The sequence below is a fragment of the Lissotriton vulgaris genome, chromosome 9 (assembly GCF_964263255.1).
Source record: "Lissotriton vulgaris chromosome 9, aLisVul1.2, whole genome shotgun sequence".
Classification (NCBI taxonomy): Eukaryota; Metazoa; Chordata; class Amphibia; order Caudata; family Salamandridae; genus Lissotriton; species Lissotriton vulgaris.
In genome coordinates this window covers 79201953-79218645 of record NC_141697.1, presented here as the reverse complement: position 1 = coordinate 79218645, position 16693 = coordinate 79201953, and the positions used below count along the sequence as shown (strand labels likewise).

General features: G+C 45.2%; 1 protein-coding gene across 3 annotated transcripts in view; it reads right to left on the bottom strand.

Annotated features, from left to right (window-relative positions):
* Nucleotides 1-16693, bottom strand: part of PAPLN (papilin, proteoglycan like sulfated glycoprotein) — a 593424-nt gene that overhangs the window by 58705 nt on the left and 518026 nt on the right. For all 3 annotated transcript variants that reach the window (XM_086937090.1, XM_086937088.1, XM_086937089.1), the window contains 3 exons: nucleotides 16274-16363; nucleotides 13000-13111; nucleotides 2128-2251 (listed from right to left, as the gene is read on the bottom strand). In XM_086937090.1, the coding sequence (XP_086793216.1) occupies nucleotides 2128-2251; nucleotides 13000-13111; nucleotides 16274-16363 (326 nt within the window). The remainder of the gene's footprint in view (nucleotides 1-2127; nucleotides 2252-12999; nucleotides 13112-16273; nucleotides 16364-16693) is intronic.

Genomic DNA, 16693 nt, shown 5'->3' with positions numbered 1-16693 from the left:
GTGTGGTTGAAAGGGTATTCTGTAATACCATAGGAGTGTTGGTGACAACACTGTGGTTTGCATCAGGCTCCGGTGCGCCCGTTGTATTGTGTGATTGCACGGGTATTGAATCATACTCTTGGAGAGTTTGTGACACTACTATGGTTTGTATTGGGTTCCTGTGCACCCTTCGTCGAGTGTAGTTGTAAAGGTATTGTACCACATTCTTAAAGAGTTAATGACAACACAATGGTTTGCGTTGGGTTACAGTGCGCCCTTTGTATTGTGTGGTTGCAAGGGTATAGTATCACACCATCGGAGTGTTCGTGACAACACTAGGATTTGCATCAGGTTCTTGTGCACCCTTCATAGTGTGTGTTGGCAAGGGTAGCATACCACACTCTTGGAGAGTTTGTGACAATGCTGTGGTTTGCATCAATCTCCGGTGCGCCCTTTGTATTGTGTGATTGCACGGGTATTGAATCATACTCTTGGAGAGTTTGCGACACTACTATGGTTTGCATCGGGTTCCTGTTCGCCCTTCGTAGAGTGTGGTTGCAAGGGTATTGTACCACATTCTTAAAGAGTTAATGAAAACACAACAGTTTGCTTTGGGTTCCAGTGCGCCCTTTGTATTGTGTGGTTACAAGGGTATAGTATCACACCATCGGAGTGTTTGTGACACTACTATGGTTTGCACCGAGTTCCTGTGTGCCCTTCCAGGTTTGTGGTTGCAAGGGTATTGTATAAATGCCAAAAAAGGGCCAACTGTTCCTATTGTAAGAGAGATGAATAGCGAAAAGTATAGTTGCCAAGGAAACCTCTTGCGGGGCCCGTGGGGTATTGCAGCGCCGGCCCCACGAATAGCTAAGCCCTATGTTGAAGCATGACACCCATTCGGGTGTGTGAGGGCTCAATCTTCCAATAAGGAAGCCCCCTCAACTGATTGATTTCCATCTACACTTTTCACTATTTATCGCTCTTTCAATAGGAACAGTTACTCCTGTTTTGTATTCATACATTGCTTAATGGGAGCAGGGATTATGGACCTTTAACCTGCTCCTATTCCCCCTATGTTTGGTTGAATGAAAGGGTATTGCACCACACTCTTGGAGAGTTTGTGACAATGCTGTGGTTTGCATTGGGTCCCTGTGCACCCTTAGTAGTGTGCGGTTGTGAGAGTATTATTTGTAGTTTGCCTGTGCGGGACATGTTGGAGCAGGAGCATGACGTTTTTTGACACGATGTAGGCACAGTGTCAGCATGGGAGAGTGTGAGAATGTGACCCATACCTAGGGCCAGACTAGCTACAGGGAATGTTTTGCTTTGTTTATTTCGAAGCACACGCAGGTCTACATCAACGAAATTAGCCCCCACCGCAGTGACATCAGCCCCCAGCTCGGCAGCATGCCAAAACGCCCGGTAGCCAGTCCGGGCCTGCCCACACCCTATTCCAGGTGACTCTCAAGGTAGAGAATGCTGTTTAGCCAGTTTCAAAATGTAGCTAGAAGTGATATATGCATCCGATTTCTGTTGCTATTTTCTGGTGGTAAGAAATGTCCACAAGGACTCAACTGAAGCTTGGGCAGTAGCAGGGGAATCTCTCATCATGGCCTGCCCATGTCTTTCAAATCTGCATTACAGTTACTAACACGGGCCACCAATAAGATAGTTTAAAGTCAGGCTTGGCCAGACCAATGCCTAACCATCCAGAGGCAAATTACTGGCAATGTTGGTACTGGTTTATGAGGGCATCTGTGCAGTAAGAAGCCTGATTCTCAATTTGTATTTTACAAGTGAACAAACAATAAGCAAGTCTGATAGTTGTGAAGATTTCCCAAATCAAACCTATGTATGTCTGAAAACAAATGCTGTAAAAATAGATTTCGCAGGTAAAAGTGACTGCAGAACCCACTTTTAAGAATACAAATTCTCTTCAATAAAAGATTTTGTTGAGAAATCCTTGGGAGAATCTTTGTTGGGCAGGAGTTTTTGTCTAAGAATCCTGCTTTGAAAGCTGAGAAATTTCCAAAATCTTCACTCGGGAAACGACTTATTCTTAGAAGCCGGCGCTTGAAGTGGGATGTCCAAAACCTCTCCTCGACTATGAGTTCTACAGATGATCGAATAAGAAATATGGCTACTTACAACTGGAGAGGCGTCTTCCTCTGCTCGCTCATTCCTACTGACATAATCATCGCTGTACAACTTTGGGCATCCTGCATTGTCCGGGCCGCGGGCTGCTGTTATCCCGTCGGGGCAGCATCCGTACCTGTAAAGCAAAGAATCTTAAGTTAAAAGAGAGTACAACATAAATCCAACTCACAAACATCCTTCTTGTTAGTAGTCTTTTGTTTCACAGATCTACCTGCCATTGGTGTCACGTATGACTGTCTATGATGTTCTAATTTTGCCAACAATGGAAGAGTTAGCAATGATGGGATTTGCCTAGAAGATTCTGGTCAAGAGAAGATGGAAGACTTGTAGGGGTCCTTAGACATCGGAACTGTCAGGTTCCACGGTGGGGACCAGTCTCGAACACTGCCTAGAGACGTTGCGGTAATTGAGTAAACTACAGTTCCCATGATTCCAGGTCGGCGCGCGACGCTTGTGCTGATGACGTCACACGCGGAAGCTACAACACTGATCGGGAATCAACAGTGCCTGCCGTTTATTCTGCTTTCATCCGAAGACGGTATGGTTTCATCCTTCGAGGTTCCAGCGTATCCTTTTCAGTGGTTTCTGTTTGTAAGTAAGTCCTGGAGTGTTCTGCTCGAGTCCTTGGCTCGTTAATGCGGAACGCTATATGCAAGTCCAGAGGAGTCCTCGGCTGAGGCTCCGCTTTCGAGTCTCCTTAGGCTCCGAATTTGTTCGAGGCTTTCATTGACTATTGCATGGTACTTTTCTTCTGAAGAGCCTCAACATTCCTGGAATATCCCTTCCCCGTTTCATTGCTTAAGACTGTTTATTCCGTGTTTAAGTACATTAAGAGAAGAAAAGTAAGACTCTTTGCCAAATACCCTCTGGAGTAAGAGGTCTTGGGATTATGCTTTATTCCGGTGACTTTGTGTGCTTATTAAGCACGTAACCAAGACATTTAGGTTACTTTTCATTCTGAAGAAGTATTCAGCTTTCTTTGTTTTAGGAGTACTAGCCTATGTAAGGAATACAGGACATCAGGACGTTGCTACTCCTATATTCCTATGTCGTTGCAAGGTCTGGTAAGATATCAGGTGTTGTATATGTTAGGCTTCGGACACTAACCTCTTTCTTCATTTTCGTTTGCTTTATACAACAGAGGCATTTGAGCTTCGCCTGGCTGGCTACTTACCAATTGTCCTCTGTTGAAGCTATTTTGGAATTATGCATAGGTACGTGTGATAACACATATGTGATTAGAACTCGAGCCGTGTTCTGATTGATGACAGTATTGTTCTTGTGTTTTAGATCTGTATTTCAAGGTCAACTATTCTGATTGCCAGGCAAAGCCAACCTTATCCACTCTCCAGGTATATAGCCTTCAGATCAAAGGCGGGTGGGGTTGTGCCTGGTATTACCTACCTGTGTTCAGTAATACTAGTGTGTGTGCTTGACTCATGGTGCCTTGTTCTCGTTTCAGCTTCCTCTCCCTGCAGCTCCCTTCCTTCCCTTCCTGATATCCCTCGCTTGACCATTCCTGTGTGTCTGTTCTCATTCAGACCCAGGGGCTGTCGAGAGGTGGAACCCATATTGCATCGTACGATCCTGAGGACTCCTGGACCTGACAGAATAAACGGCCCAAGAAATGTAGTCCTCCTGATCGTACGATACAATGTCCACTATGGATGATATCCTGGCAGCCCTTGCGCTGGTCCAAACTGAGCTACAAGCGTCCAGAGCTGAAACTGCTGCGCTGCAGGCACAGGTGGATAGGTTGAGTCGTAATCCATTTAGTGCTGGTACCCAGCAGGCTTCTTCCGTAGTGGTGGAAGTTCCCGCTCCGATACCTCTGGCCCCCCCAGAACGATTCCATGGGGATAGTAGTAAGGTGCAAGTGTTTCTCACACAGGTGTTGTTACATTTCTCCTGTAAACCCAAGATATTTAACACCAATCACGCCAGGGTGGCTTTCCTCATCTCATACCTAGCAGGGGATGCTGCTCAATGGGCAGTGCCATTAGTGAAAAGAGATGATCCCCTTTTAAGAGACTGGGAGGCCTTTCGTACTGATTTTGAGAAAACCTTCAATCGCAGATCAGCTACGCTATCGGCAGACAGGGAGTTGTTAGGCCTAAAACAGGGCAATAGAGATTTGATTGCATATCTCAACGATTTCAGAAGGCTCATAGCGGAAACCGATTGGCCAGAAGAGAAAAGACAAGCCATATTCTATACCGGACTAACCGAGGAGATGAAAGATGTACTTGCTCAGATCGACCCTCAGCCCAGTACTTGCGAAGACATGATCAGCCTGGTTCTGAGACTGGATCATCGCCTCAGTGATCGGAGGGGAGACAACAGACGAAAGGATAGGTTAACACCAAGATATGAGCATCCCAGAGTTCCTGAGGGGGCAGCACTTTCTAAACCCGAACCCATGGAAATAGGCGCTGTGAGGTCTCCGTTAACTACGGAAGAAAGGGAATATAGACGAAAGAAGGGCTTGTGTCTATATTGTGGCCGGAAAGGGCATTTCATTCGGGAATGCCCTACTAGAACCAGAACAAGGACCGAACACAAGAAGGTGTCGGTGGTGGCTTCTGAACAAGGGTCGGGAAACGAGAAGGCTTGAAGGTGGATGAAGGGATCCCTTCAAGTAAGTTCATTATCCCTTCATTGGATGGAGATGAGAGAAAGGAAGGTCTACATTTCTATGTAGATGTTGGGTTGGAAGTACACAAGAAGAGGTTGGAGATAAGAGCGATGTTGGATTCAGGAGCAACCGGTTGTTTTATGGACCATGCCAAGGCTATCAGCTTAGGACTCACTCTAGAAGAAAAGGAGACTCCAGAAGCAGTGTATGCAGTGGATGGTAGAAAGTTGGATTCGGGTCCCATCAGATTGCAAACCAGGGAGCTTGGTATGTCAATGGGTGTTGAACATCAGGAAAGGTTGTATTTCAACATCATTCATGCACCACAGTACGGGGTGATCCTGGGTCTTCCGTGGTTGCGTAGACACAACCCCGTAGTGGATTGGGAAGGACAAACACTACAATTCACATCAGAATACTGTCAACAAAACTGTTATCCTGTGAGAACAGGTCCTGCTTCTGGTTTAGCTAGCATACATCACATCGCCACAGCAATCGAACATGATGTAGAACTTCCGTTCGAGTATCGTGAATTGGCGGAGGTGTTTAGTGAAAGAAAGGCAGAAACCTTACCACCGCACCGATCCTATGACTGTCAGATTGACTTGATTCCAGGGGCAAAGATTCCAGCGGGGCGTGTTTATGCGCTTACTGAACCTGAAACAGTACATCTCCGGGCGTACTTAGACAAGCTATTGAGGATTGGGTTTATTAGAGAATCCAAATCCCCAGCTGCCTCCCCGCTGTTCTTCATCCCGAAGGCTAATGGGGAACTTCGTGCTTGTGCGGACTACAGAGCTTTGAACGCCATCACAGTAAAGAATAAGTATCCTCTCCCCCTCATCAACGTACTATTGGAACAAGTCAAAGATGCGGTGGTTTTCACGAGGCTGGATCTCAAGGGCGCATATCACCTGGTCCGGATGCGTTCAGGAGACGAATGGAAAACTGCCATCAAGACCCGTTTTGGACTCTACAAGTACCTGGTAATGCCCTTCGGGCTCTGTAACGCGCCTGCTGCCTTCCAGTTCTTCCTGGATGACGTATTCAAGAAATATTTGGAGCGCTTCGTCGTAGTATATATAGACGACATCCTAATCTATTCATCCACCACAGAACAACATGTGGAACATGTGAAGGCTGTTCTGAGTACGTTATTGGAACATAGTCTGTACTGCAAACTCAGCAAATGCGAGTTCAACGCTACTTCGGTGGAGTTCTTAGGAGTGATGCTCACACCCAAAGGACAGGAAATGTCTGAAAGAAAGATTTTGGCTGTGAAGAACTGGCCCATACCAAAAACGGTAAGGGACATCCAATGTTTCATTGGGTTTGCAAACTTTTATCGCCGTTTCATTGAGAACTTTTCTGCTATGGCGTCCCCAATGACGAGATTGTTAAAAAAGAAGGTGCCCTTTGTTTGGACGGAGGAGGCCCAGAGAGGTTTTGATGAACTGAAGAAGGCTTTTGTTTCGGCTCCTGTGTTAGTGCATGCAGATCCCAACAAACCTTTCATCGTGGAAGCGGACGCTTCCGATACTGCTTTAGCAAGTTCTGTCCCAACGGCACTCAGACACCGGCCAGTTACATCCTGTAGCCTACCTCTCCCGTACTCTGAACTCAGCTGAACAGAACTATGTAATAGCAGAAAAAGAGTTGTTGGCTATAAGAACCGCTTTTCTGGAATGGAGGCATCACCTCATGGGGGCGCGACATGTAGTAACGGTGTATACGGACCACCGTAATTTGCAATACATGGCCGCTGCCCGTCATTTAACACCACGACAGATGCGTTGGATGATGCATTTCGCAGATTTTGACTTCATTGTCACATACCGTCCAGGAAAGGATAACCGAAAGGCGGATGCCTTATCGCGGCAGTTCACCAAAACGGAGCCAACTGTATTACGGGAAGAGTCTATCATCAGCCCGAAGAAGGTTGTAGGCGTCACATGTACCCAAATGTTTCTCCATAGTGTTATCAGAAATGTACAGAAAGAAGAGTGGAAGAAATGGATTAACGAACATAAGGAATGGAAGATGTTTTCAAGGTCTCCCTATGAGACAGAAACAGCTTTTGTTACCCATCCAAGCATTAAGGAAACAAGTATTCCAGTGGTGCCACAGCGCACCGTGTGCAGGCCATAACGGATTCAGCAAGACACTAGAAAGAATACAAAGACAATTCTGGTGGCCTAACATAAGGAAAGACGTGGCTGCTTGGGTGGCTGAGTGTTCTGTTTGTAGTCAAATGAAAGCAATGCACTCCAAACAATCCGGATTGTTACAACCTCTTCCCACACCTGAGTTACCCTGGGAAAACATTTCAATGGACTTTGTGGTGGGCATGCCGATTGACCAGGGGTGCACTGCCATCCTGGTAGTAGTAGATTACTTAACCAAAATGGCTCATTTCATCGCCTGTAAAAGGGTTCCTTCTGCTAGTTTGTTAGCCAGGCTAATCCTTGCCAACATAGTGAGGTTACATGGATTACCAAGAGTGATAATTTCAGATAGAGGCAGTCAGTTTACCGCTAGGTTCTGGAAGACCTGGTGTAAGGCCTTGGGTATCACATCTAGCACCTCCACTAGTTTCCATCCCCAAACTGATGGGCAAACTGAAAGGGTCAATCAAACTCTAAAACAGTACTTGCGATGCTACGTGGAGGTCACTAAGGAAGATTGGGTAGACAGATTATGGCTAGCTGAAATAGCTTATAACAGTGCGGCGCATGGTTCCACGAAGCATGCTCCTTTTTTCAGCACATATGGTTTTCATCCTAATTTCTCACCTTTTCACCATCCTGCCTTAGCCACCCCTGTCCCAGAAGTGCAGGAAAGAGTACAGACCATTCGAAAGACATGGCTACAAGTCAAGGGTCAATTAAGACAGGCCAAGGCGAGGTACAAGGCCTATGGGGACAAGCACAGACAAACAGGGCCGGTATACAAGATGGGAGATTATGTTTGGTTATCCACCAAGAACATACGCTTTAAACGTTACAGTATTTTCAATCCCAAGTATATTGGCCCGTACAAGGTAGTCAAATTGATTAATCCTGTGGTGGTAAAGCTGGCTCTGCCATCCTCCCTGCGCATACATCCCGCCTTTCACGTTTCTTTAGTGAAACCCACACGTTCAGGCAAAAGAATCGTTCCTGCAGATGTCGCTGTGGATAACGAAGAAGAATATGAGGTGAGAGGAATTGTGGATTCCAAGATCTACCGCACCAGATTGTGGTATTTGGTGGCCTGGAAGGGGTTTGGTAATGAGGAGAACTCTTGGGAGCCTGCCTCAAATGTTCATGCTCCCAAATATGTTAGACTGTTCCATAAACGCTTCCCAGACAAACCATGTCTCTGTCAGTGTTCTTCGGGAGAGGGATGTACTGTCAGGTTCCACGGTGGGGACCAGTCTCAACACTGCCTAGAGACGTTGCGGTAATTGAGTAAACTACAGTTCCCATGATTCCAGGTCGGCGCGCAACGCTTGTGCTGATGACGTCACACGCGGAAGCTACAACACTGATCGGGAATCAACAGTGCCTGCCGTTTATTCTACTTTCATCCGAAGACGGTATGGTTTCATCCTTCGAGGTTCCAGCGTATCCTTTTCAGTGGTTTCTGTTTGTAAGTAAGTCCTGGAGTGTTCTGCTCGAGTCCTTGGCTCGTTAATGCGGAACGCTATATGCAAGTCCAGAGGAGTCCTCGGCTGAGGCTCCGCTTTCGAGTCTCCTTAGGCTCCGAATTTGTTCGAGGCTTTCATTGACTATTGCATGGTACTTTTCTTCTGAAGAGCCTCAACATTCCTGGAATATCCCTTCCCCGTTTCATTGCTTAAGACTGTTTATTCCGTGTTTAAGTACATTAAGAGAAGAAAAGTAAGACTCTTTGCCAAATACCCTCTGGAGTAAGAGGTCTTGGGATTATGCTTTATTCCGGTGACTTTGTGTGCTTATTAAGCACGTAACCAAGACATTTAGGTTACTTTTCATTCTGAAGAAGTATTCAGCTTTCTTTGTTTTAGGAGTACTAGCCTATGTAAGGAATACAGGACATCAGGACGTTGCTACTCCTATATTCCTATGTCGTTGCAAGGTCTGGTAAGATATCAGGTGTTGTATATGTTAGGCTTCGGACACTAACCTCTTTCTTCATTTTCGTTTGCTTTATACAACAGAGGCATTTGAGCTTCGCCTGGCTGGCTACTTACCAATTGTCCTCTGTTGAAGCTATTTTGGAATTATGCATAGGTACGTGTGATAACACATATGTGATTAGAACTCGAGCCGTGTTCTGATTGATGACAGTATTGTTCTTGTGTTTTAGATCTGTATTTCAAGGTCAACTATTCTGATTGCCAAAGCAAAGCCAACCTTATTCACTCTCCAGGTATATAGCCTTCAGATCAAAGGCGGGTGGGGTTGTGCCTGGTATTACCTACCTGTGTTCAGTAATACTAGTGTGTGTGCTTGACTCATGGTGCCTTGTTCTCGTTTCAGCTTCCTCTCCCTGCAGCTCCCTTCCTTCCCTTCCTGATATCCCTCGCTTGACCATTCCTGTGTGTCTGTTCTCATTCAGACCCAGGGGCTGTCGAGAGGTGGAACCCATATTGCATCGTACGATCCTGAGGACTCCTGGACCTGACAGGAATGCTTTGTTTACTGTTGGCGTGTGGTACCTTAGGGCCTGATTTAGAGTTTTACGGATGGGATTACCCTGTCACGAATGTGACGCATATCCCGTCTGCGGTATTACGATCCCATTATATCCTATGGGAATTGCAATACAGCGTACAGGATATCCATCACGTTTGTGACGGAGTAACCTCTCAGCCAAACTCTAAATCAGGCACTTGGTCTCTACTATGATGCAAGAGGGCAAGGAGTTCTGCTCAATTTCTAGAAAGATGAGGTAAAGAAGTGGCGGCCGTAGTCGAGGGATGGTGTTATGATAACACAAGGACATCCGACGCCATTGGTCCACTTAGACCAATTTGCTGTAAAAAGTGTTAGGACAGAAAACCATTTAGAGAAAGGCTTTAAACCCTCCCAGTTAATTGTGCCATGAAAGAGCTACTGATCAATGTAATGACATCATAGAATGGTAAATTTGGCAAGACATTAATTTTGCACTTTGGCATCTTACCTTTAGCATCAACCAAAGGGACTGGGCAATAGAAGATGTGTGCGAACAGTTATATGCATTACTATTTTTTTCACGGTATGCATCTTTTTGTGTATTTTTGTATAGCAGTCTTAGCAAAGAGTGGCATAACTTTTACAGCCTGAAAAGGTACATTTGCATTTTATGGATCTACTGCTTCTTTGTTATGAGTGTGTGATGTCGCAGTCATAGATGTAACCCCATATATTCCTTGATGATTTTTCGAATGAGTCGCAACACTAGTGGATGCAAAGAGAACAGCAAGAGAACAAAATCCTACCTGGTCACAGATAGCAGAGACATTTACAAGAAGATATAGAAAGTTTGCTTTTCAGAATCAGTAGCAGGTGAAGATTTCTTATCCTTTTAATGGAGAGAGGGGGAGGTCCATACCTTCAGATCCTGATCAATACATCTTGGCATCTGAAGACATTGCTTTAGAATTCTTTGAAGATAGATATGATGGATCAAATTTACTTTGAGGGACGATATATCCTAATGCTGTTTATAAGTAAAGCCTTGTGGGTTAGACAGTCTTGAAGAGGATGTAGGTGTGAGAATTGTGGACATTAAATGAAATACAAATCTGATGATCTTATTCCGTGTAGCTTGAAAACAGGCAAGTATGATTTGGTGAAAGTTATGTAGGGAAATTGGCATAATTGACTCTGGAGACATTAGCACCTATAAGTGAAGTTCTTCAGCAGAGAAAGAGAAAAGGCATGGTGTTGAATGCTACATTGTATAGGCTAATGAGGTTTATTTGTCATGAGTGCTTTGGGAGTTAAGCCCACAATGGCCTCATGTATGTGATACCTTTGGTGTGTTTTTGCATCAGGTGTCATCTTGTGTTTATAATGAAGGGGCGGTATTTCAGCTACTAATGTAGGGTGGGTTGTAGTAATCCCATATGGAGTCTTGTGTACATCAAGGATGAGAGTCGTAGCCTCGGGAGCAGTGTAGTATCTCATGGGGAGTGGTGTTGTCGCCTTAGATGGAATCTCTTATACATCCCTGGGCAGGCTATTGCGGCCTTATGTGGGCTCTTGTTTCTGTCACGAGGGGATTTGTAGTCTCAGGTGGGGTCTTGTGATTATCATGGGGGGAGTTTGTCGCCTCAGTTTTAGTTCTGTGCACTTCTTAAAGTTAGTGGGTTGTAGCTCAGGTGGAGCCTCAAATTTGTCATGAGTGTAGGGTGTCCACATTGAGGTGGAGGACTGGATAAACCAGTGGAAGGGGTCCCCATCAAGCCCCAAGAAGGAAGGTGGGGCTGTATGATGGAATCTCAAATACATCATGAAGGCTGGCTTTGTAATCTCAGATGGACAGCCTTGTTTTTCGAACAGAGTGGAGATGGAGCATTAAACGCCAACCATGGATATTATCAATAAAAAGTAAACAAACACCTAGCATATGTGGCAGACAGGTATCAACATTAACTGCTCTTCTGCAGAAAACTCTTCCAGCACAAATTGAGGGTTGGTCATGACAGACTGCAGTAAAACCCATTAATTAATCCACTCAATAAAACCTGGCCACGTGAAAAGGATTGAACTGATAATTCTATACATGTACGTACGTAATATATATATATGTATATCAGCTCGTCATGAGGCACGGCAGGGGAATTATCCCAGCGTGTGAGCGTTCCACGGCTCATGACGAGCTCAGCTCGTCATGAGCATGGATGAGGCTACGTATTGCATTTGAAGATCTCCAGCACAGCTCTCATTCACTCATCTGAGTATACGAAATGCTCTTAGGATGATGATGTGGAGCAACTCACTCATTTTGGAGTGAAAGCCAGGCATAGGTGGTTGTATGACGGAACAAACCATTTCATTGCCACGTGTGCCTTTACCACACATGCATTAGAATGCCTTTACATCGCATAACCGTTACCACACTTTTATTTACATCTAATGCACCTTTAGAACGCATGCCTTTACAACAAATTTCCCTGTAAAGGCATGTATGTCTAAGGCATATGCGTGGTAAAGGTTTTCCCTGACCCCTGCACTTTTCTCTCTAACTGGTCCCAGAGCACCTCCCCCCTCCAACCACCACGGCCACCAGCCTTTTTTAAAAAGACCTAACCCCCTGCCCTGAACCCTAAAACTAGACTCCAGAGCAACCCCCCCAACCCTAGTTAAAAATACCCGATCTCTGTGCTTATCCCAAAAAGAAGACCCCAGCACGACCCCCCTCCCCTCTGGCCCCCAGCTCTTATTATAAATCAACCGGCCCCTGCCCTGAACCCTAAAGCCATACCCCAGCGTAACCTCCCACCAGCCCCCAGTCCTGGAAATAAAAAAATCCCTCAGTCTAAAGCTCTAAAACTGTATCCCCTCCCCAAGCCCAGCCCCCCTTACCTCGCCACAACGAGGCAGCTCTATTCAGGCATGGTGCAGGTTACAAAGAGGAAGCAGAAGAGTCTCTCAGTTTCCTCTTATGAAGCCGATAGCCTTTACCACGCCGGTGACTTTACCACCACGCAAAGGCATGTGTGGTAAAGGCAATGCGTGGTGACAGTGCATGCATTGTAACACACGCGTGCTAAAGCCTCTGCATGGTAGCAGCATGTTGTAATGGCTGTTTCCCAGCAGCGGTAGGCAGAGATAATGTTTCAGGCCTTGGGTAGAAGACATGTGACATAGCTTCTTCCTGGCTTTTTATGTGTGTATCACTTTATAGTATGTTTCATGCTAGCAAGGTTGTCTGCTTCTAGGCTCTTCTTGTTTTTTTTCACCTCATTACAATTTTTTTTTCCACCTAAGTTCAAACTTTACCAGCATGAGAGCTCATGGCTGCTTGATCTCTCCTCCAAACTTTCATCAATCAGACAATAATATTGGCTAAATCAGCAGAGTTTGTACATTCAGCTTTGCAGTGTCTCCCTGCAGACAAGTGGCTGCAAACTGACACAACACACAAGTAAAGCACCTCCAAAATACCTAAACAATGTTGACATTTTGTAGATGATTATGGATACATTGTTAGTTGAACTGCCTGGCTTCTGCCATTTCCATCCCAAGAGTTGCTGGTGTAACCGCTTATCCTACCTGGTACGTCTGCAGCGGGCGTTCTCATGGCGAGGGTCAAGCGCATCACGTCGGTTAGGGAGAAAGTTCGAGTCTTCTTCCGGACGGTCCTGGTTGCTGGGTTGTCTTGGATCTGTTCTTTCATTGGGTGTCGCGTAAGAAGAGGAGGAGAAAAGATGTAGAGCGTCAGTGGCAATTCAACATTTTATATGTAGAGATTAGACTCTTTGGCCCTGTTTCTGAGAGAAGGTGCTGTTTTTCACAACGGACTAACATTGATACTGTGGGGTTCGATGAATATCATCTATTACGAGTTTTTGGGAAATAACATACAGATTTTGGTGCATACCGTCCACTTTTTCCTGATTGAATTCTGCCTGGTTTGACCTGCACTAGGGCGATGAAGGGTGAGATATTTAACCCACCTGGTAATGATTGAATGGGATAAATACCACCACACCCCGAATTCAGATCCCTGCGCAAACAGGTGTTGGAAAACCCCAACCAACTTGTAATCAGGGCCCACAGCTAGAAATAATGTCCATCCTTTAGAAATGTAGGGGCATATTATCAGGAAAAGGAGTTGAAATTATCACCGCTTTAGCAGCAGGAAACTGCCGCTAAAGCGGCGATAATGGGATTGATAATATGCGCTTGTGAATCCCCATAGCAGCCCATGTTCTGGTGTGAACCTGTTTTCTATGGGAATTCTCTATGGCATATTATGAAGCCCATTATCGCCGCTTTAGCGGCAGTTTCCTGCTGCTAAAGCGGCGATAATCTTAAATCTGTTCTTGATAATATGCCCCGTAATTCTCTTGACATTTTCATACAAATGTTATTTTGTATGAGTGCACAGATCCCAGCACATTATAGTTCCCAAAGAAACCGCTTAAGAGCCCTCTACACAAATCGTTATCTGTAATTGTGCCTTATTCCCTGCCCTAGATCTGAAAACTGCGACCTCCCAATTTTAGGGGCCTTTCCTGCTCATTCCCATCCTGTTAAAGGTTTTTTCTTGTCCTTGGCTAGAGACATTCGCAAAACTTTTCCAGTCTTTGTTAGGAAGGACCTAAGCTTGTGAATGCCTACCAACAAGGACATTTGTGGGTGTTTCTAAACCCATGGGTCATTCTCAACCTGAAGTGCCTGCTCTCTGCTCCAGTTGAAGATGTACACATACGAAAATATGAGTGAGTAAATATTTTTACAAGTATGAAACAATGTTTTATGAGTTTTAAAAGTGGCTTTTAAAAGACAATCAGTTCTTGTCTGTTGAGCGTACACCCACAGATAGATTTGTGGGGCAGGCCCTCGTTGTTAATGTAAACTCCATGACCTCAAATAATACTTGCAAATCTGCATGTGTACGTTTCAACCATTGCGTGGGTGCTGATTAACTATTTTAGAAATTCACAATATTTTTTAAGAGTACTCCTGTTAACCTGCAATAGTTTTAGGTTTCCAGGATAACTTATTTTTTTCCAAATTCCCACTAAAATCAATGTGAAGGAAGTTATCCACGCGTAATTGCACAGAGTGTACAATTTCGCATGCAAAGATGCCTTTGCATGGGCATATTGTATTTTTCTTCTTATTTTCTCCATAAAGAAAATACCAAGTACATACATATCTACATGGAAAGCTATGGGGCTTATTTACAAGTCCACGGCGCCGCCAGTGCGACTCTTTTATTGATGCACCGGCTATGCAATGGGCTTCCCCATATTTACAAGGACATGTAAAGTCGACCTACATGACTTTTCATGGCCTGGTAAATATGTTTCGCTTTCACGCATAACTCTGTGTGAAAGGGGCGTTCCATAGGTGTTGCTGTGGGGCGTTCCCACGCCACAATCATGGATCTTAACGTAGTCCCAGATTTACAACAGTTTGTAAAACTGGAAATGCGTCAAAATCCTATGTCTTCCTAGGAGAGGCGTAAGGAGGTACAATGAGGAGAAATACTTACATTTCTCCTCGTTTTCTCTATGGGTGCTGCATAGAAAGAAGAAAATGCCTTTGATTATTGTTTTTGTGCAGGACGGTGTCCCTTCCTGCACATACACAATCACCCCCTCAGTGCAGGCACCCTTGCAAAATGACGCAGGGTGTCTGCGCTGGCGCGCGGCTGCTGTTTGTGCGCGGGAGCAGGGCAGAAGGACAGGAATGCGCCGCATCGTGTAGATACAGCACATTCCTGCCCTTTTATTTTGATGCACGGCAGCGCAGCAGGAAGGCTCGCTGTGCTGCCATGCGTCAAAATATTGTAATGAGGACTCATATATTGATATTGATATTGATATTGAAATGTATTTGTAGAGCGCTCGTTCGCCCGGGGGCTTCATGGCGCTATAGACAGGGACACAACGCATCAAACAGAGGAAGCATAGAGGAGCTCAACAGAACGCTTGGGAAAAGAGCCATGTTTTGAGGGCGTGTCTGAAGCTAAGAATGTTTCCACACGTTTTAAGGTGAAGAGGGAGGGAGTTCCAGAAGGCGGCCGCAAGATGGTTATATGCAAATCGCTTGGTGAGTTACATGCTAGAAAGGTCTCCAGCACTGTTTCTAGGCTGCCACTTGGTATTTTTTTTACATGTTGACAGGTATTTAACCAATAGCAATATTTCAGGGTCTGGAGTTGGGTCTGCGGATGTATTTAAATCCAGATACACAGAAAACTGGGAGGGGTTTCATTAAGCAAGGAGAAGGTGTACGTCAGTTAGTAAATGAGGAGGGTGGGCAGCGGCACCGAATCCCCAGAGGGATGCTGGAAACACACATCCCAGAGCAGGAACTCCCTCGCCAGGGAGGGTGGGAGGCAGGAACAATTTGTGGATGTTTGGTTTTGAAGAGATAAACAGTGGTGCTGCAATGCAGCAAAAGGCGAAAGCGTAGTCCTCCAAGCCAACACATCTAGACCAGGTAACCAATCAGAAGGCGAGTAAAGTGAAAGTTGAGTACAATGAGAGAAGCTGCAAGTCATGGGCATTGGTTCATTGCAAGGTGAGGAGTAGCATAAGGGTATCATTGACAGTTTGCCCTTCCATTGACGTCACATCCCCTGCACTGCTATCTGCTTCTGTGAGGCTATGGGAAAGAGCAAACAGTGGAAGTTACAGAAAGTAAACAGGGCCCCTGGTTACTTTTCTGCTACTGTCCTAGTCTCCTGTCCTAACCCTGACACCACTGTGCTGAAGCCTTAATGTCCTTTTGCAAAGATGAAATGAACTGAAGGCACAAAAGAGAATAACTTCCAATAGAAAGAATAATGCAGTTATCATCTGTCAATAACCTTTTGACGCGGGGTCCTCGGGTCTGTAGCGAGTAAGCGAGAACTGCTCGGTGTTGGCATACCCGTGGGTATCTTGCATACTGGGCACACCTGTAAAGACAAAGCATGGCAGTCATTCTCTGCCCAAGGTCGTATAGACAGGAACATGTGTAAAGGACATTATGATGTTAGTTCATAGGTAGGGGCATTCATGGTCAATGCAGAGCGGAGCTGTAGAGGTCCTCCTTTGATATTGGTGGAGTGAGAGGGAAGTGAGTGCGCTGTTACGCCGAATCGTGTTGGAATCAGAGATTATTTGATCCATCTCAAAAGGCGAGGTGGTCAAAAATGGAAACTTTTGGCTGTTGAACTAGGAGCTTTCATTTCTAATAGGGGTCATCACATGACTAGGTACATTTATAAAAATCTATTTATTAGCCT